At 39.0% G+C, this 21,556-nt stretch overlaps 2 protein-coding genes across 6 annotated transcripts; both read left to right on the forward strand.

Moving 5' to 3' along the window:
- Positions 1 to 6,905: 6,905 nt before the first annotated feature.
- Oseg6 (intraflagellar transport protein Oseg6) lies at positions 6,906 to 13,178 on the forward strand. The gene is made up of 19 exons (XM_014358704.2): positions 6,906 to 6,920; positions 7,616 to 7,995; positions 8,068 to 8,278; positions 8,360 to 8,472; positions 8,548 to 8,965; positions 9,052 to 9,291; positions 9,350 to 9,475; positions 9,550 to 10,046; positions 10,106 to 10,203; positions 10,276 to 10,558; positions 10,627 to 10,849; positions 10,938 to 11,190; positions 11,272 to 11,582; positions 11,672 to 11,821; positions 11,897 to 11,993; positions 12,062 to 12,268; positions 12,361 to 12,644; positions 12,715 to 12,791; positions 12,882 to 13,178. The coding sequence occupies exons 1-19, from the start codon at positions 6,906 to 6,908 to the stop codon at positions 13,006 to 13,008; spliced, it is 4,110 nt and encodes a 1,369-aa protein (XP_014214190.2). The 3' UTR covers positions 13,009 to 13,178.
- Positions 13,179 to 13,937: 759 nt separating this feature from the next.
- On the forward strand, positions 13,938 to 21,168 carry MSBP (membrane steroid binding protein). 5 transcript variants are annotated; one of them, XM_014358694.3, is made up of 6 exons: positions 13,938 to 14,049; positions 17,649 to 17,846; positions 18,076 to 18,177; positions 18,670 to 19,234; positions 19,779 to 19,928; positions 20,377 to 21,168. In XM_014358694.3, exons 4-6 carry the CDS (start codon positions 18,916 to 18,918, stop codon positions 20,502 to 20,504), a joined length of 597 nt encoding a protein of 198 aa, XP_014214180.2. In that variant the 5' UTR covers positions 13,938 to 14,049; positions 17,649 to 17,846; positions 18,076 to 18,177; positions 18,670 to 18,915; the 3' UTR covers positions 20,505 to 21,168. The 5 variants fall into 5 exon arrangements, with proteins under 5 accessions (XP_014214180.2, XP_014214182.2, XP_014214185.2 ...); XM_014358696.3 differs by lacking the exon at positions 17,649 to 17,846; XM_014358693.3 differs by lacking the exon at positions 13,938 to 14,049 and having other exon boundaries at positions 17,561 to 17,846.
- Positions 21,169 to 21,556: the final 388 nt, after the last annotated feature.

Here is a 21,556-nt window from a genome sequence, read left to right on the forward strand (position 1 = left end):
TGATAAAACACTGCGGATATTCAAAATCGTTTAGTTTTAGAGACGAACGTGCGTTCATAAATTATGGAACTCTGCCAAAGTTTTTTTCTCTTCCGCAGTATGTTTTAAACTATATGTACCAATAACATGTGTGTAGATGTAGCAACATGTTTTTTTTTCTAGAAAATAAATATTTTGCTTATACGAACAGGACATTTCAATAGAAAATATGATCTATAAAAATCTTCGATGTAATTTCACTTAATTAAAATTTACGTACTGATAATTCAATACCTTTTTCAAGCATGATTTTTACCGATTTTTAAAATGTATTTTTCAGCTCACTTGGAGAAAATCAAGTGGTATCAATCACCTCAATGTACTACTGTAATTCTTGTTGTAAAAATTGATCGTAGTACCAATAATTAAATTTTTTATCGAACATAAGTGTAATTTGCATTATAATAAAATTAGTTCAGTTCTGAATAAATTCAGAAACATAAACAATCTAGGGACCATATTTTTTATCATTAAATTATTCATAAATATGAAAAAACGCTAGTTTATGTAATTAATAGATGAAAATATAGTATTCCAATTGTTACAAAATATCCTAAGCACAAAGAGATTATGTTAATAATAAATAGCTTTCTATATGTCGTTCAAAGTCTTAGTAAACAAATTACTTCTTCTCAAGAAGCGTGGGAGCACGTTCAGTAGATCCAGTATTAAGTAAAAATTTTGAATTTTTTATCAAATTATCTCCAGTGAAGTAATACATTTCTTTTTTCATAAAACAATACTACGTATAGCCACTTTTTTGGTTGATATTTTTATTATTTCATAATATATTTATTTCATATATTTTTAAAAAATTTGCTACAATTATTTTAGTATTCAGTATGATAATTTAGAGTTTTTAAACGTCATCTTGAAAATTTGTTTTTATATAACAATTAAAAAAAAAAAAAAATCAATTACAAAACTTCATGAACTGGGAGGTGGAGTCAGCTTGCGGAGCTCGCCCGAAGCAAAAGGCAACTGCCGAGAATAAGTACTGACGAACAGTAACCGCTCTCGCTTACTTTTTTTAACTCTGGCATATCTCACTGGTAAACTATACGTACGGAAAAATATTAAGTAAATACAACCAAAATTGGGTGGTGCAGTTTCTATAACTAACTTATATTACCTATCATAATTATATTATCTGTGACAAAATTATGTGCAACTTATTTTTAACACTTAGAGTAACGAACCAACTATTTTCTAAAATTCTTTAATATTTCAGCTAACCAATTTTTTTTTCCGTCAGCATTTTGATAAACATCAATGGCATTTGAAAAAACAGACGGACAGGTGTTAAATAAACTTTAACGGTATTTTTATCTGAAAATGATAAATTGTTTATTAAGCAAGTTATTAATAAAAGTATACATGCGTGAAATACCATAAAGCGTAAGAATATGAGCCATTAAAAATTTAAATTCAAGTAGAAACTTCGAAATGTTTCTGACGTTTCGTGGTATCATAATCCAAAGCATGTTAATTTTTATCAATTTGACTATTTTACTCGACTTAATTAATGAAACCAAAACTCTTTACAAATTAAAAATACATTATTTTCTCATAAATTATTTTAAACGTAGAAAAAAAAATTAAATTTTCAATATTTTCATGTATTTAAGTCGGTTACAAATCACAGCACTTAAAATTTGAACCGAGTCAATGATAATCTTTTATGATACGTATTTCGTACTGTAACCGGAAAAATAATGTAGCATAAATGTAGTTGGAAAATACCAAATGGAATAACTGCTGTGTACAATTCTCGAGTACATTTTTATTTTTCTTCTAATATTTTAATCGTATTTCCGCCACAAAGTGATACCCTATACATTAAAATATGTCAATTTATGTTTGACGGTTAACGGTCGATCGAAAAAAAACTATCCATAATTTATTGTTTGGTTTCTCGACTCTGTTTACACATCCATCTCGTTTTTATTATTTAGATACTTTTACTGCCCTTCCAGACATTTACGTAGACTGTGAGACACATTTCGTACAAAATACCATGTAGAAGAGTACATCATATTGCAGTTATATTCGTCTCTTTGCTACGTTCGGTCTCAGTCAATTTATATGCTACTTTCAGTAAATTTACAATGCCATTTTTTGTAGCGAATAATTCTAGAGATCTTTTATCACAATACGGCATTACCCCTAAATTTTCATGTGATGTTTAACTAACAAGTTCGTGAGAAAGATTTTGCTTTTAATCCACTGTAACAAAATCATACATTGAAAATCTTCATTTTCATTCAAATAAAATATGTTTTATATTTGAATATAAATAATTGTACCATGCTGACAATAGCGGAATGTTATAATATGCCTCAATCTGCATGGTGAATAAGTAGTTGGCAGCGCTTCAATTTCGCATAGTTTGAAAATTTAATAATGATTATTAAAGAATCGTGGAGGTGTATTATTATTATTAAAAAATAAAGCTTTTTTATTCTACTCAACATTACATTTTTTTTAATTCAACTTTAATATTTAAATTGTTATTTGTGGCTCAAAAAAATACCGAGGAAAATACTTTTCACTTTGTACAAGCACATATAGATAAAAAAAAATGTAATTAAAATTTGTTCCATCTTAATAACAGTTTTTTTTTTCTTTTCAAAATTTGATGTAAGCACTTGTAAAAAAAAAAAAAAAAAAAAAAAAAAAAAAAAAAAAAAAAAAAAAAAAAAAAAAAATGGCGAAAAAACCCCTCTGCGCAGTAAAATTTGTATTCATGGCAATGATTATCTGGATCATTATCCATTCAAATAATGGTGTTGAAGCACAACTCGTTATGGAACCAGATCTTTACAAATACATTATCAAAGGTGTACACTCCATTTTCTACAACAGATACATTATATTTATATACACGGACGAAAATGCCGTGCATTCGCCTTGTAAGTTAAACATTAATTATTTTTATGATGTTTTTTTATTTATTATTATTAAAATAAATCATCGCATCCTTTTAAATTTACTGTAAGCTTTCCATCAAGCCGCTCAGTTTATGAAAATTCTAGTCTACTTTTCAAGAATTCACGTTCGCACATTGGCTTTTCACACAAAGACTTTTGAAGACAAAGTGAGTAACTATAATATTAATAAATTTTGTCTACTTTGGCGTGACTTTTTTCTGCCTTCCATAAGTATTTGAAAATAATAGTTATGAAAAAACAAAATGTTATCATACCAATCAACATGATAGGAATTTCATTTGTAAAGTATTGTTCTTATTCTTATAGATGAAGGATAATTCTTTCACAAATTTGGAAAATGCCCTAATTGTGCTCATAAACGACTCCGACGAAATGAAAGAGTTTACAAAGGTGGGCATCACTTGTGTTTGTTGTTATGTAGATGTAAAAGTTTGAAACTTTTGTTAAAAATCTGGAAAAAATCGTACATTGTCGTAAGAAATATTTTAATAATAACCTTACACGCTCTCAGGAGATATCCCCCTGGTTTTCGACAGACAGTACACAGTGGATGATCTTTTTGGGGGAAAAAACGGACGCTGCGGTATTTTTCTCGACCATCTACGTGCCCCTGGATTGCCTGTTTCTCACGGTGCAGAAAATGGAAGGCAAAAATAGTCTAAAGCTCCACGAAGTTTACAACATTGCCGATGACCAAGAACTGATAAACAGCCATTACGGGGCTTGGGACGAATATGGAGGACTCGAAGTGAGCGATTTGTCCTTGTACCAGCGTAGAACCGATCTTCGGGGACATGTCATCGGAGTCTCGGCGTACCAGGTAATTTTACGTCTCAGGAAGACTTGGGAAAAAAAAAGAACCATCATTTTACACAGTAAACTTGTTCTTACCTTCCCTCGTTGAATCAACAAACTGTTGTTCATCAAGAGTCCGCCATTCACCATCATACAGAGCGACGCTTCCGGCAACATGACGGGGTTGGAAGGCATCTTCGGAACAATATTTTCTATATTCGCGAAAAACATGAACTGCAGGTGAGCCGTTGATTGTAAAGAAAAGAAATGATTGAAACGAATAATCGGGCATTCGCAGCGTAAGGTTCATCGAGAGCGACTCCCCGGGCTCCATCGTCGACTTGCTCATCAAAAAAGAGATCGACCTTGGAGGCACCCCGATGCACATTACCCATGAAAGGCTGGACAGTATCGAGTTCACGTCTCCGTTTTTCTTGACCAAGTGAGTCAGCTACGCTTTGGCTCACGACGTACACAATGGGCACGAGCAAGTGAAAAACTAAAAATAAATCCTTACAGGTACCACATCGTAATAAAGAAATCGTACGACACGGGTACCAAGTGGCGCGCGTACGTCAGTCCATTTTCTCCTGGCATTTGGGCGAGTTTGGTGATATTCTTGGTACTCTTTAGCTTGGTGACTGTCGTAGGCTGTTGGTTGCTGTTCCAAAGACGGGCCTTCCACAAATGTGACATCGAGTGCTTGTCGTTCGCCCGCACGATTTTTCACGCGTTTGGCGCACTGTGCGCACAAGGTGCTATTTTTTTTTTTTTTTTTTTACATAATTATTGAATTGTACATACCGTGTGCCAATAATGCTTCTTTTGCCTCACGCTCTGTGTCGAAGACATTGCGCAATAATATTGATTATGTTCCAGGATACGCGTCAGTAAACGTAGACTCGATACGAATAATCAACTGGACGATTCACATGGCCGGTGTGGTCATATTGGCGACTTACTCGGCCTTTTTCATCAGCAACTTAACGGTCAAGGTGCCCTTCACGCCCTTCCGTAACTTGAAAGGCATGCTCGACGATGGCTCGTTCAAGCTGACCGTGCTGAAAAATAGCGCCACCTACAAGTTCTTTCAGGTGTCCATCCCGTCCATCATTGTTTCGATGAATTGAGTACTTATAAGGGGGTTCGGTGATCACTTGAATTTTTTCAACATTTTTCAGCCACGAATGTTTTTCATTGGTGAAATTTCAGTCCTTAACGCAAGATCTTAAGGATGGCAATGCGTTTACAGTAATTGTTTTTGATTAACAATAAAGTATATTTTACCGTTTTTCTCTGGATTTTTGAAAAATCGTCGAACCTCGTTAACTTGAAAGACAACTAGAACTTAATTGTTTTGGATTGAGCTTTTGATTTGCCTTAATAATTATCATCGTCGGGTGTTGCGCTGTAGAGTTCATCGGATGCGACAGTCAAGGGAATTTTCGATCGGATCCTGGTCGACAAGGATTCATTGCCGCAAAATGACCTGGAGGGCCTCAACAACTTGTGCCAGAAGGACAAATACGCGTTCATAACCGTGGATGTGACTATGGAGTTGAATAGGCGGAAAATTGCCTGTGTCGTGCAACCTTTGGATCCGATGATGCAGTCAACCATGGCCTTGGCTGTGCAACGAGGAAGCCACTTTCGTCGCATGATCAATCATAAGTACATACACCTTATGTGATATTATGTGTATACGTGCGCGCGTGTTTATAAAAATAAATGGCGTTTTTGTTGATAGCATTGCGTTGATAAAAGACAGTGGTGTGTTGCAGAGGGCTCTCATCAACGAATCGTATTTGCAACCGGTTGAGGTCAGTTTATTAATGTAGTTGTTTTTTTTCTTTTTTTTTTATTTATTTAATTTTAACACAACAAACGTGTAAATAGTACAACTAACGGTTCTTCACTTTTAGATAAACAACGTGTCCCCTTTTGGTATTTTCGATGTTCTGCCTCTTATGCTGATTATTCTTGGGGGTTGGACGACCGGAATTTTGCTACTCTACTTGGAGAGAGTGAACATTCTATAACGATCTTCAAAAATACCAACGGAAATCGGCAAAAACCATAGTTTTTTTTTAATTTTCAATCGTACAGATATAGCTGTGTTGCAATGGATTGTCATTTTTGTTTTTTGTTATTATTGTAAATAATTATTACAACCTATTGAATAAATTGGTTGGTACGAAATTTCTACTGTTATTAACCCTTATTTTAGAAATGCTTGTTATACACAAATATTTATTCAGATTTATTGGAAACATCAAAAGAATTAATAATATTTTTTGTTTCGAGCACGTATGTAATATGACACCTTAAAATCCTTGAATTAAGGAGACTGTGCATTAAAATAAAATGGAAAAATTAACCAGGTAAGCATCAGATAACTTTTTTTTCGTATTTATATGAATTGTAATTAAAATTTAATGTGAAAAATATATACCTTTTCCTTCCTTTTTTATGTACCAAGTAATATTTTTGTCGTACAAACAGATAGATACAGTGAACGATTTGATTTGTCCAAACAAATAAGGCAAATATAATCGGTCGATCGATTTCTCGTATCACTAGGTAAGTATTCATTCATAATACAAACAAGTCCTTATATATGTGTACTTACTCTCAAAAAACCCATTTACTCGTGCATGCCTGTATCCTGAAATATCACGATTCGTCAAGGAGTCAAACAAAATCGACCAAACAACTCAAACACTACAAAATATGATGCACAAGTATTCGGTGCAACCATTGCACAACAACGCAATCGGCATTGTAGTACTTATTCATAAGTTACCCTCAGTTGTGTATGCAATCGAGCTCTGAAAACCTGCAGAGACAACCGATCGATCGATCTACCGGTTTGTGGTGTACGTGCGTTGTTACTGGTGTCCAGTGTCCACACTCTGCTGTTATCTCCCCTTAATTTTTTTACACCCTCCGCCTGCGCGTTACACCTGTGCACGTGTACATATATATATATATATGGCGAGCGCGCTGGCGTCGACTGGAACAAGCGGTCGGGAGGGTGAATCAGCAGGAGCACAACAATCGGTTGCCAATGTAATCTACGTTCGCCGAAGAAGACGGCCGAGGGATTATCGGACCAGCGACATGTCATCGGACAAGGTTTTTTACTTTGATATTTCCGACGTGAATGTTGAAACACCGTTTTTTTTTTTTTTTTGTTTTTTTGTTTTTTTTTCTGGCGCGCGTGTGTCGCTTTTTGAGTTTTTGCACAATACGTCCTTTGCCTCAACTTTTTTTTCCGCTTAAACATAACCTGACGCACACAACTTGAATCGGAATGAACAAATGCATGATATGTGTATAGTAGATCCATTTGTCGTTTGAAAGCCGCCGACGTCCCTTTTGCCGATGCGCGTTTGTTTACGTTTGCCCCCAAATGGCCCGAATTCGCGTTTAAAAGGCCAAGAACCCTTAATTCAATCGGATACTTTTACAATTACATTTACGTATATTAGTTTACACGTATAAGAGAAATTTTGTAAAATGGTAAGCCCCCCCCCTTTTTTTGCGCGTGTGTACATTTAAATCGATTCGTGCTGATTGAATTCTTTTTTCTTTTTTCACCTAATTTTCGATTGATCGTAAAATCGTCACGGTTTTTAACCGAATATATTTTTCATCCTACAGTCAAATAACGATAAATGTTGAATGGTGTAGAGTTCCCGCATCGATTTGTTCGAGATGAAACGTATAATTTTACTCAATTGTTAAAGGGGGGTTTTTTTTTTCAAATGGAAAACAAAAAGGTTGTACTTGGACAAAAAAATTGTAATCACGTATACCACGGCCAACAGGTTCTGTACAGGCTGGAGCAGCCCCACGGTCCGGGGAGCACGTACATGAGCTGGCGCCCGGGTAACAGCACCCACCTGGCGACCACGGGATGCGACACGACAGTCGCCATAGTCGACCGGCAAGGGGAGCTCCAGGAGCGCATCCAACTGCCCGGTCTGTGCTCGGGTTTCGGCTGGGACGCCGACGGTGACGTGTTGGCCGCGGTGTCGAGCAGCTCCTCGGTCATCGTACTGTGGGACGCCACGACCGGCAAAAGGTCCCAAATCGACGCCGGGGTCAGGGACGGCCTCTGCTGCATGAAGTGGGCCAAGCGTCACAGCGTCCTGGCCGTGGGCACCCACAAGGGCAACCTCGTCATCTACGACCATCGGAACGCAAAGTGAGCACTATACTGTTATTATACTTGGTATCCATTGTCACCGTTGGATTAATTGCCTTTGTTTCCTTTCAGGAGGGTGCCGATTTTGGGAAAGCACAGGAAAAAAATCACCTGCGCCGCTTGGTCGATGGAGGGTCTGTTGGCCCTGTCCGGCGAGGACAGAATACTGAGCGTCAGTACGAGCGATGGGGACACCAGACGGGAAGTGGAACTGCACGGCGACCCCTCCAACATCCAGTTCGGGGAGATGAAGACGGACCAAAGGGCCGGCGGGGAGAACACCGTGAGTTTCACCTTTGACACATCAAACGACAAGTGCAACGCGTGTGCGGACGATTGATATAACGCGAAATTGGATTTTCAGGTGTCGCTGATCGTGGGCAAGTCCACCCTGTACCTCTACAACATCTTGGACCCGGACAATCCGATAGAGCTGACGTTCCAAAAAAGATACGGCCCCATAGTGTCCTACAGATGGTATATACATATATAATGTTCATGTATGTTGAAGGTGTGGGTGAGCAATATGACGATTGAATGTGCGTGTGACAGGTACGGGGATGGTTACATTTTGCTGGGTTTCGAAGCCGGCTACATATCGGCCATCTCGACCCACATAAAGGAAGTGGGCCAGGAGTTGTTCCAAGTGAAGAACCACCGGGACTCCCTGAACGACATCGACGTCAACCAAGCGATAGGCAAGGTCGTGACGTGCGGCGACAACAATTTGAAAATACACAATCTGCAAAATTGCGAGGAAACGGAGAAGGTGATAACGGTGAGCGGCGAAACCGGGGTGAGCCTGGTGTCGTGGTCCATGGACGGTTCGATGCTCGCGGCTGTCACTCACAGCGGCAACGTCCTCATCTACTTGGCTCGGATCCCAAAGTTGATGAGCGTATGCGGCAACAGGATCGCCGTGCTCGCCAGTTTGACCGAGGTAGCCGTGTACTTGTACACTTTGGACAAGGTACAGCGCGCTTTCCTTTAAACCGCGTGTGGGTGCGTTCATGCTCGGTAGAGCGGCTCGGAGAGTAAAATTGAGGTTTTTCCCAGACGCAGGCGCAACCGCAAATAATCAACACCATCATAGAGCCGTCGATCGTTAGCATCGGTCCGTTGCACGTGGCAGTTGCGCTGAACAACAGAGCCCTATTTTGGAACTTGAGCGTCGGGCAAAACACCAGCGCGTCCATGGTACACTTTGAAAGAGATTACTTGGCCTCCGTCGAGTCGATGAACATGAACGAAGTGTACGCTTCGGTGCTCTTTGACGGCAAGCTTCAATTGCATTCGGTAAGTTTTGATATCCATTGTATTGCTCGTGATGTAATTTTCGTGTGGCGTGCGTCAGATCAAAAGTGACAGCAGTCTCATGAGCGCTGGAAAAGACTCGAAAATGTTTCCGGACCACAGTGCCCTGAGCTCAAGGATCACGTGCCACGCCCTGTCTGCCGATTTCTTGGTCTACGGAGACGACGTAAGTGGAACTCTCGCTTCAGCTTGATGATCATTGCCTCTGATGGTATATGTATATCCCTATACTTAACACAGCTCGGCGACATCGTGTACTTTCACCTGGAGGAATTCAAGCGAGCCACCAAACTCTCGCACAACAACGGCATCAAGCAATTGTACCTGGACGCCAACGGTTCCCTGCTGAGTTTCATCGACAGCAAGCTCGAAGCCTTTGTGTGGGACCCCATCAACGAGGCGAGCTACTACGCTCCCGACTGTCCCGACTCCGTCCAAGGCATCCTCTGGGACCAGAACCTCGACGAGCGCACGATTTTCGCGGCCTACAACGGCACCACCGTGGCCACGTACGCGTTCATGAGGTATCACGTGAACGGCACTAGGGTGAACAAGATCAGCGACACCAAGCTACCCTCCGACACGATGCCGGCGCTCATGTACTCGGGCGAGGTGACTTTGACGACGGCGGGCAGCAAATTGATACAGATCACTTTGTCGTCGCACGAGGACATCGGGAACGTCAACGACAAGAAGAAGTTGCGCGAAATTCTGGGGAAACAGATGGCGTGCGAAAGGTATGAATGTAAAATAATTCAACTGTTTTAGTTGAGTTGATCGGAGTAAAAAATTTTAGGTTCCAACAAGCATGGGAGACCTGCCTCAAACTCAACGACGAAAGCGACTGGATAAAACTGGGCGAGGGCGCGCTCATGAATCTGGAACTGGAAACAGGTAAGTAAGCAATCGGTATGAAAAAGTAATTACGATGCAAGTGGTTTGACGAATTGTCCGTTCCACCTGCAGCTACGAAAGCTTACCGACGAATCGAGAACGCCTCGATGGTTTGGGCGATACAAAAGCTGGAGAACGTTTGTGAATTGGCGTTGCTGAATGGTCACGTGTGCACCTTGCTGGGCAAGCACGACGAGGCGGAAAAGTACTTTTTGCAGTCCTCGGAGCCCGTGGAAGCTCTCAACTTGAGGAGGGATCTCATGCAGTGGGTGCAGGCACTGAATTTGGCTCAAACTCTGAAACCCGATGAGATACCGTTCATCGCCAAAGAATACGCTCAACAGCTGGAATTCACGTAGGAATAAAAAAAGCCCTTCCTGGTTTTTGGGGCCAAATAACCGTGGGCGTTGATATTGTTTGCAGGGGAAACTACCCGAAAGCTCTGAGCAATTACGAGCGTGGACTGTCGGGAACAAGCGATGCCCTACTAAAGCAAAACCCAAACCACAAGACCCAGTGTTTGGCAGGTATAGCGCGCACGTCGATCAGGTGTGGGGACAGTCGCAGAGGCGTCTCCATCGCCATGGAACACGACAGCCCGCGCTACCTGAGAAAAGAGTGCGCCGAGATCTTGGAGAGCATGAAGGTACGTCACCATAAAGTGGCTCTTTTAACGAGACCGGCAACGTGATGAAAGTATTGCAGGTTTTTTTTTTTTTTTTTTTTTTTTACAGCAATTCAGCGAGGCTGCCCAGCTGTACGAGAAGGCAGAGTACTTCGACAAGGCTGCGTCGGCGTACATAAAGTTGAAAAATTGGCAAAAAGTCGGGCAGCTTTTATCACAGACATCCTCGCCAAAGATCAACGTACAATACGCCAAGGCCAAGGAAGCCGAGGGAAAGTACGAAGAGGCGGCCAAAGCATACGAGACTGCCAAGGATTACGACAACATTATTCGCATCAACTTGGAGCACCTCAACAATCCTGGCAAGTTTTTCATTGAAACGTATTTTAAACGTATTCGAGGGACGCGTCGTTATTTTAACACCCGATCTATGCGTTTGACAGCTCGAAGCGTCGAAGTTGTCCAACAGACCAAGAGCATCGAGGGAGCGAAGATGGTGGCTCGATTTTTCCAAAAAATGAACGACTACAATTCCGCCATAAAGTTCTTGATACTGTCCAACTGCCACGACGAAGCCTTCCAGCTTGCGAGTCAGCACAGCAAGATGGAACTGTACGGTGAGATCCTGGCCAACGAGGTGGACGACGCCAACGTGAAAAAGGAGGATTTCCGAAGCCTCGCCATGTACTTTGAGTCCCAGCAGAACAGCCTCTTGGCTGGCAAGTATTACTACTACGCCAAAGAACACCACAAGGTAAACTCGTTGCGCTCGGCTGTGATATTTAACATATATATATGTGTTATACGTACGATTGAAATATGCTTACTTTGTACGCGGGAAAGGCCTTGAAGTACTTGTTGAAAGCCGCACAGTTGACGACCGACGACGACGAGGCACTAAACTTGGCTATCGAAACGGTTGCTTCCTCTCGGGATGAGAGATTGGCCCATCAACTGATTGATTTTCTCTTGGGTGGCGACGGCTTGCCAAAGGTTAATTATTTTATTTTAAATTGGAAGACAAAAAAAAAAACAACCCAAAAAATACGAGCGATGATTTTCACACAGGATCCAAAGTACCTGTTTCGTTTGTACATGGCTCGCAAGCAGTATCGCGAGGCAGCGAAAACTGCGGTTATCATCGCCAACGAGGAGCAAATCAACGGTAAATAAAATACATATACATAAATGAGTATTTATAGCAATTAAAACGATTCGTATGCGTTTTCACAGGCAATTACAGAAACGCGCACGACGTTCTGTTTAGCATGTACCAAGAGTTGAAGCGCAACAAGATCAACGCGCCCCTCGAGATGCAAACCAACATGCGGCTCTTGCACTCTTATATACTGGTGCGGCTGCACGTCAAGAGAAACGACCACCTGAAAGGGGCCAGAATGCTGATCAGGGTGGCCGATAATATCTCGAAATTCCCAGCTCGTAGGTGGAATTAATCTAAAAAAAAACAAACAAAAAAAACAATTTAGTTGATCCAATCAAATTGATTGGTTTTGTTTTTTAATATTTTCCAGATGTCGTGCCGATCCTGACATCGGCGGTAATCGAGTGCCATCGCGCGGGTCTCAAGACCGACGCTTTCAAATTCGCCGCGATGCTGATGCGACCCGAGCACAGGAATCACATCGACGCAAAGTACAGCAAGAAAATCGAGGCTATCGTGAGGAAGCCACCGCGTACCAAAGAGAAGGAAGAAGACGAGCCTCTCACGAGCTGTCCCTACTGCAAGAGCCGACTTCCCGAGACGGAGGTCAATTGTGACATGTGCAAAAACACCATTCCCTTTTGCATAGCTACGGTGAGTTGCTTGATATTTTCATGGAAACTAAGAAAAAAAAAAACAAAACAATAACCATTGTCAATTGTAGGGCCGGCACATCGTGGAAGATGACTTTACCGCCTGTCCGAAGTGCGACTTTCCAGCCATAAGGAGCGAGTTCTTGAAGTAATTTTACCTTTTTTTATTAGTTTCATTTATTTTCAGGTAGTAATAAATGGATGGTAATAAAAAAAAAAAAAAAAAATCGTGTTGCAGGATCGTCGAGACCGACGAAACTTGTCCCATATGCTCGGAGCGCGTCGACCCGAAGAGCGTACCCAACAACCTGGACATCCACCCGTACCTCTATTTCCACAGCAACAACGAAACCGTAGAGACTTGATAGTTGTTCCTGATGCGTACCGCATGGTATACATATACGACAGCAATCACGAGAAGAGATCGAGGAAGCGGGAAATACTAAAGGATTACTCGATCTCGAGGACCTCCAAACGAGTACCCGTCCAGTGTCAAGTGTGACGAGCTTTTATTTCTTTTGTTCCATATTTTATGTGCAAGTGTACAACTTGCCAGGTGTGTTTTAATTGTGTCCAAAACTAGAATCAATTAGGATTAATAATTACCAAATGTTTGATCTCAAGAGTCGAAAGGACTGCGGTGCTTGTTCGCCATCAGCCTGATTGACTTGTGCTGTACAAATAAAAATTGAAACGAAAACTTAAAGAGATATATATAATAGCCAACATCCACGATAGTTGTTTTCACAGTGACGTATGTCATTGATGACGTGGCCCACTCTGTTGTGATTAGAAGAAGCGACCCATGCGTATACGGATGAGAAAGGGTAAAAAGCAAGCAAGCGTCAACGAATCAATAAAATGCCAGCTCTATATCTTTAACATAGATTCCCCTCGTGAACACACACATTTTCGTGGGCTTTCTCTCTCGGCTACACGTAGATACACACAATAACATCCATCAGCAGCAAAACAGCCGATTCGTCGTCGTCGTCGCGCACCGTGACTGTTTCGAGCTCGTGTGAATTAATATTTACGCAGCACCGCTCGACCGGTGAAAATCACCGGCAGCGTCGCAGCGTGACTCTGGCAAAAAGAAGGAAAAGTAAGTATATACGTATGTTATGTGTGCCCGTGTTGTAAAGAATAAGAGGAAAAAAAAAAAAAAAAAAAGAATCTCGTGGCGCACACGCTGATGCAGAGACCGACGTTCGCTCGATTTTCATGCAGGACATCGCGCTCAGTTCGACGGTGACTTTTACGCTAACCGGTGTAGGTACCCGTATATCCACAAAGTTGGGCAGTACTTATCTTACTTACTTGTCTCTTTGGTACGGTGTGGTGTCGAAGTGTACAAGATCGGTGACCGACCGATTTTTGCCGGTTCGTCGTTGTTTTTTTGTTAAGTAAGTTGGTTTTTTGTTCAATGAAGCATCCAACTGTCGACAATGATTGTGCGATGTACTCGAGAATTTATCTATGATGTCGAATGACAACCCAGCGCAGTTCAATAATCTATTGTATACCGAATAATTGTAAATCGGTATGGATTAAGTACATGAGCAGTTGTATAAAAATAAAAGTTTTGTTGCAGATGCGTGAACAAAGATAAGATAGCGCGATCGAGGCGACGAGTTAAAAATCTCTCTTGGTGAGGAAAAAAAATCGTAGAACTACTAGTAGCCTGATTTTTGATGAATTTTCGCGTTTCGATAGCTTATAAGTACATATACGTATAGGTAGGGGGGACGTGTGTGTGTGTGTCATTACTGGAACGCGTTTTGTGCACAGCTTTGGTGTAACATATATATGTAGGCATAAGTGGCACATAAATATGACATGGCCGTTTTTCAGGCTCGTTGAGCAATGCTGGAATTGCGACTGCGGCCGTGTGGCAATTATATCGTACACCGTACTGTGACGCTCAAATGCGCTGAGTTGTGCTTGATAATTGCATTTGGACGGATCGAGCGAGGAATTGAATTTGTCTTGGTCAATTCTGCATGAATTTTCTCCTTTAAAAATGGTAGTACATTCTACTTGTGACGGTGATTTGAATTATTGATTTTTGGAAAGATATTCAGTTTGTTTGGCTTTATTTCTTTTTTTTTTTGTTTTTTTTTTTACATTGATACCATGGTACATCCGAGGTGTCCGCATAGTTTATCAGGATAATAAAATGTAAAACCTTGTCTCAATACTGTTCAGCTAAGCCACTCAGAGGCGGTAAGCTTGTGGAGAAATTTTTGTAGGACTCATTTTTCACGTTGGATTTCTAAAAATACACATGCGTTGTCTTCCGCAGCTTTTGCTAGCAAGTTTTCAAAAATTCGAGTAACACGTACGTCGAGACCTAGAAGAAAAAAAAGTAATAATAATAAATTGGAAACGCGCACGTTTCTATCATCCACACCCATTGGCATTTCTAATATTAAAAAAAATATAGTAACTAACGTGAGTCTCAAATTCTGATCTCCTTTAACCACATGATTTAACGTAGATAGCGGCAATACTGTTAAAAAATGATAAGCGCGAAAAATTGCTTCATACGTGTTGTGCATTACGCCTTTAAAAATGAAATAATATACAAACGCGTACCGCAAGAGTTTCAATTTTTCTTCAAGGTTTTCGTTATCTGTCGCCACTTACGATACCAAGCCTGCAGACACTTAATCACCGATAACTATGTACTGACAAGTCGAAAAAGATGACGACATATTGTGCACGCACGAAAGAGAAAACGATTCTTAACAATGTCGTAATGAACACCGATGTTTCTTTTTTCTTCGTTCATACAAAAAAAAAAAAAAAAAATTGTACAGGGATGGGCAGGAAGATGAAGATCAACTCGGCCATATCGCTTAGCACGTTTGCAAGTTATTTAACTCAATCCTACGATCGCTAAACTAAACTACATAATATATCTCCGGCCATCGTCATTGCTTGTCTAAATTTAAAAAGAAAAAAGAATGTTCTCTTCTTATAAAAAAATAGTTGGAGACAATGCCTTGATTGATTATATTTAACGGTGTATAAGTGTATTTTTTTATATTTCCAGGTGATATAGGGCGACTCTAAAACATAATAAAGGCAGCTAGGCGTGTTCTTGTACCTACAAACTGACGGCAAATCGCGCAATCTTATCTTGCTCCGCATTATACCCTATACTTACTTATTTATTGATCGATGGATTGATTCGGTGGAGGCGCAAAAATCACAACGTTAATGGCGAGACATTGCGAGAGAAACGTATCACTGCGACTCGGTAATGCAAAAAAAAATTATTGTTTTGCACGGACGAGCCTAAAATAATCTGCACTTGCAATGAAACAAGAGAAAAAAAGTTGTCACGAGTCACGATCTCTCCCGGGACGCGAATGGATAGTGAAAAAAGAAACCGGCTTCTATCGAGAGTAAAGAAAAAAATTCATTTTTTGTTTCCCATGAAGAAAGTTATTTATAGTAACTACCTGCTTGTTGGAGTTGTCAGACATATATATTTAGTCAAAGAGAGAGTTATTTCAATGTGCCTCTTTATAATATAATAATCCGTTAAATTTCACACGAGTAAGAAAATAGTATTTCTTTGCCTACAATAATTATATTGCAATTTGGATATATTTTGATAGACAAACAATAACTACTGTTTTACACATGTAGAACGAGATACCTACTCATCTCTCAATACTGAACTTATAGAACTAAAATGTATTCAAAGCTAAACAAATCCGTTGTAACAGCTTGCTGAAATATAAAAAAACAAACTGTAATTCACTGTGGTGATTTGGACTCGACAAATTGTCAATAAGTACTTACTTACTAGGGATACACGTTACTGAAGACAAATTAATGGACATTAAACTTTTTTGGTTGGGAACTGTGATGAGTACAGAAGTTGTATTATAGTAATCGCGACTAAGTAGTGCCATATGGTCGATTTTATTAAACCATATAAGTAGAATATCTACACTTTTGGAGGTCGATTTTCAGGTAAAATATAAATTGTACACTTGCCGCAAACAGCACTTAAATTGTCAAATATTTATCGTCTATTTATAAAATTATTTGCGGCTGGTTTATAACTAATAAAGTGACTTTACTGTAAATAGCAATAATTATTTGGATCAGCGCCATCTAGCGGTCTTCATTTTTTAGCGAAAAGTGGCCTCTAAAATTCTCAATCAGAGCAATCAGGCTTAGAGCCATTTAATCACTTATAAACCAGCCGCAACTCATGATGAAGCTATTAAATGAAAAAAGAACGATACATGTGTTTTTGGCGGCAAGTTAACAATCTATCTTTTGCTTAAAAATGCATCTTCAATAGTATAAATGCATAGGAGGTCAATTTTTTGGTAGAAAATAAATTGTTAACTTGCCGCCAAAAACACACATATCGTTATTTTTTTCATTTTATAGCTTTGTCATGAGTTGCGGCTGGTTTATAATTGATTGAATAGCTCTAAGCCTGATTGCTCTGATTGAGAATTTTAGAGGCCACTTTTCGCTAAAAAATAAAGACCGCTAGATGGCGCTGATCCAAATAATTATTACAACTTACAGTAGAGCCGCTTTGTTGATTATAAACCAGCCGCAATTAATTTTATAGATACAAAGTAAAAAGTTGACATCGTTTGGGCTATTTGCGGCAAGTTTACAATTTATCCTTTACCCAAAAATTGACCTCGAAAAGAATAGATATTCTACTAATATGGTTTAATAAAATCGACCATATGGCACTACTTAGTAGTAATTACTGTAATTACTACACGTAACTTCACGTATATCTTACACCGTGCTCTCTTTACCAGAATGTTAAAATCAGAGGCAGAGGCTGTATTCCAGCCGAAAACGATGTAACATCAGGATGTATACTTAAGTATAGAAAGTAGATAAAATAGAAACCGTCTGCTTTGCAACTTGTTGTGTGCGCGCTTTCGTGCACTCGTACGTGTTTTTGTGCACTCATACTTGTTCTTGTGCCTACTTATGCGTTTTTATGCAGATGTCGTGAGTCGTGAGTCGTGAACAGGCTTCCGTAATAATTAACAATAAAAACTTTGCGTTGTGAAAAAAAAGAGTCGGCTCTTCTCTCGTGCCAGTCGTGCCACCGGTGCCACAGTCCTCGCTCAGCATCAGGTTTACTTAGCAGGCCTCGGCTCTTCAGTATCGTTTTCGTCGTTTGTCATTTTCAATTTGTATTGTAAGCACTACTCATAAGAGTTACAAAAATTTTGTATATAATACTGTATTTTATAATTACTGACTCTACACTTATACTTATGTGATTCTTGATATGCATTACTAATTTGGCACCTAGTATATATGCATAGTTTTTGTTTTCCCCGTTTTTCTCCTGGTGTTTGTTGTCCCCCCACCCCCTAAACCTATATTTTCCAATGGGAATTCTTATAGAAATGTTTTTGTTGCAGCAATAACAATATTTACCTACGTAGCTCGACTCATTCGTCGTCATTCAACCTGCCACGTAAACTATTTCTTTGGATGATAAGTTAACTCTGAAACTGCATCAGGTACATATAGGTTTAGTGTTGACATTAGTGCCCATATTTTATCAAATAGTTATACAAAAACGTTCTAACAATTATGAAGTGTAGAAAAGAGGCGCAGTAAGTAGGCTAGAAACACATTGTGTATAGTCATCGTGTCGCGCTCACCTATCTTTAATATATTCCAGCTCCAACACAAATACCTGTAATATATTTTTTCATATTTCTTTCGGAAACCCAAATACTTAGGTACCTATCTCATTGCTCCAAAATTTTTTAAATGTCCAAATCGACTAAGCTTCATCATCATTATTTTTCCTACTTATATCTTCAAAAAGTAAAAGCGCGTCCCTTTAAAAAGATACGATATAAAATCGCGCGCGTGGAGTCCCCCCGGTTCGCAACATATACGCATATAAAGTCAACATTAACGCTTATACATATATTATGTGCTGAACACGTACGTGTACAAGATTTATTATACCTATTTGTAATCGTCAGCGGTTTGTTTAACAGGTGTGGTAGCAGAGTCAGCTGCATCAAACTGCGTGTGTACGACGCACGTACGTATGCACGTCTGCCGCCGTCATCGTCGTCCTCGTCATCATCACCAAGAGCAAAAATTTTCTCCAAGAACACAAATATAGCCTCAGTAGCAGTTCAGCAATCATCGTGTAACCTCGTGTTCGTGGAGTTCCTTTCTCTCTCTGCGAAAGGACACTCTCTGTTTACAGTACTTACTACGTAAAATTAAAAGGAAACATGTCTGAGACCAAGGAGCAGCCAGTAGCAGCACCGTCGTACTTGGATCCACTGTACGATTTCGTGGGTGAAATCGTACGCAGCCCTGTGAACCTTGCACTAGTTGGTCTCATTGCTTTACTCGTGTACAAGATATACAAGACCAGGAATCAGCGTTACGAACCGGCACCACCGGTCAAAGAACTACCTAAAATCAGGCGTGATTTCACAGTTGAGGAGCTCAAGCCATACAATGGTACTGGACCAGATGGCAGGATCCTGGTCGCTGTTAATGGCAATGTCTTTGATGTGACCAAGGGCGCTAGGTATTATGGACCTGGTATGTTGCATAGTTATTACATGAGCAATGATTATTTGATTCAATACTTGTAAAAAAAATATGATGGAGTCTTATAGTTGATATGAAGCAGATTATTGCATAGAATAAATGAGAAATGTCTAAATCAGTGACATCTAAGATAGCTAGAGTGTTAGTTGTTTGGAGATATTATCGGAAAGCAGTTGACAAGTAACTGATAAGATAGTACATTTTTTCAGGTTTTCGCTTGTTTGCATGAATAACTCTTTATTATGTTTGCAAAATATGTATATGGTACTGCAGACGTTGTGCAACAATGAATGAATAATTTATGATGAACTAAATGGGTGGGGAGCTTGTGATTGTTTCTAGAGTTGAATTGGTAGTCTGTAATTTTTCTTACGTCCCGTCACAAGCCTGTTTTTGAAAATGTTTAATAACAGTATATAAAGCACCAGTTTTTTAACAGTTTAATCTTCTGACTACTAAATTTTAGGATATGACGAATCAATTCATTGAAACTTAATGGAAATTGAATTATTGATATTCTTGGTTTGCTCTACAGGTGGGCCTTATTCTGCATTTGGAGGGCGGGATGCGAGTCGAGGCTTAGCAACGTTTTCAATTGATCCTGGTAAAGATGCATATGATGATCTCAGTGACTTAAACTCTGATGAAATGAATTCGGTTAGAGAGTGGGAAGAACAATTCAAAGGTAAGCAAGTTTTATTCGTTATGTGCGCATAATTTGCATATACTTTAATTAAATTCTAATTTTACAATAAATTCTTCGACCATATGTATTATGAGCTTAAACTCTCTTTGCGATAATTTTACTCATAAATAATACTATATAATTGAATTTTATTATGTTTACGCTCTAGTGTTTGGAAAAATATTTTGACGAACTAGTGGTTTGATCTGGTTTCATAAAAACGTGATTTTGATTCCTATCATTATTAGATCTGAAAAAATGAGTTTGTCTACTGATTTTAAATTATCTTAAATTGTTTATTATGCATGAGATCAACGTTCAAGGCTGATGTCACAATGTCTCCAACCGGAAAAGTGATTCGCGTCATGTTGAGAAAAATATATGAGTTGTAATTTAACAATTCAACGTTAACACAATAAAAATCTGAAAATTTTTATTTTTATTTCAGAGAGGTACGATTACGTCGGTAAGCTTTTGAAGCCTGGTGAGCCACACACAAATTATGCTGACGAGGAGGAAGAAGATAGCCAGCAGGAAAGTGAATTGAAGGCGGATGCAGAAAAGAAAGACGAATGACCATTGCAATGCCGGGCCAAGCTAAAATTTCGAATAATAATGAACGTGGCACGCACATTGATGTCAAGTGAGGAACAAAAATTTTTCGAAGTATCATCGTCGTGCGTGACAAAAAATTTGTGTATGTTTAGTTGAATGTTTTTGCTACCACATGTACACATAGACATACATATTTTACACATTAATCGAGTACAAGCGAAAAGTGCAACAAAAAAACAATACGAAGGATTGAAGTCGTTGTAGTTTGTACTAGAAGAAATAGGTCGTTAGTACTAGCTTAATGAGTGGTACAAGCTCGCGACATCATGCAAATAATGTTTTCTTTTTATAATATTCTACATAATTTATACAATAGAATTCCAATCAATTGACAATTCCTTGTACACTACTCTTTCCTCTTTGGCATTTTATTTGTGCTAATCGACTGTTTACCTAGCTTGTGCATTCTCCTTTTTGTTCCTTTTTTTAAAGGAAATATTACTTTCAAAGTTTTTTTAAGAGCAGTGGGCCTTTACAAACATAACACAGGTCAAAAGTATGCATCTGGAGCGTTTTTTTTTATGGCTGAAAATTTTTTATATTGTAGCTATGTATTTTAACGAGTTAATGCTTAAGAGAAATTATTGTTTATTTAAAAAATAAAAATTTTATTAGTCATTTACTATCTTATTTTGTGATTTTGATTGTAATTTATATTTAACATTTTCCATTGTAGGAAAATAATGTTTAAATTGGTCGAGATTGTACACATAAAAACTTGTAAGCATCTAAATTTTGTGAAAAACAATAAAGTGGATATTTTATTATTAATTGAGTGCAATATTGAGAATCACAGAAAAATTTATCCAAAACGAAGACTCGTATTTTCGATACTTCTACCAAGTTTTGGTACTTTTTATAATCAAAAAAATCTGCTTCGCTATCATTTCTTCTCTACTTATACGTATACGAATCCGTTGTTTTCTGTGCTTAAGTATGTAAATTGTTTTTAATTCTCTCATAAATAATGAGATGGTCTTTCTTGAGCCAAAAAAGCCCCCTTATTTCAGTGT

Source organism: Copidosoma floridanum, unplaced genomic scaffold (assembly GCF_036245765.1).
Source record: "Copidosoma floridanum isolate Cflo_tuat_1 unplaced genomic scaffold, Cflo_Japanese_pri ptg000007l, whole genome shotgun sequence".
Classification (NCBI taxonomy): domain Eukaryota; kingdom Metazoa; phylum Arthropoda; class Insecta; order Hymenoptera; family Encyrtidae; genus Copidosoma; species Copidosoma floridanum.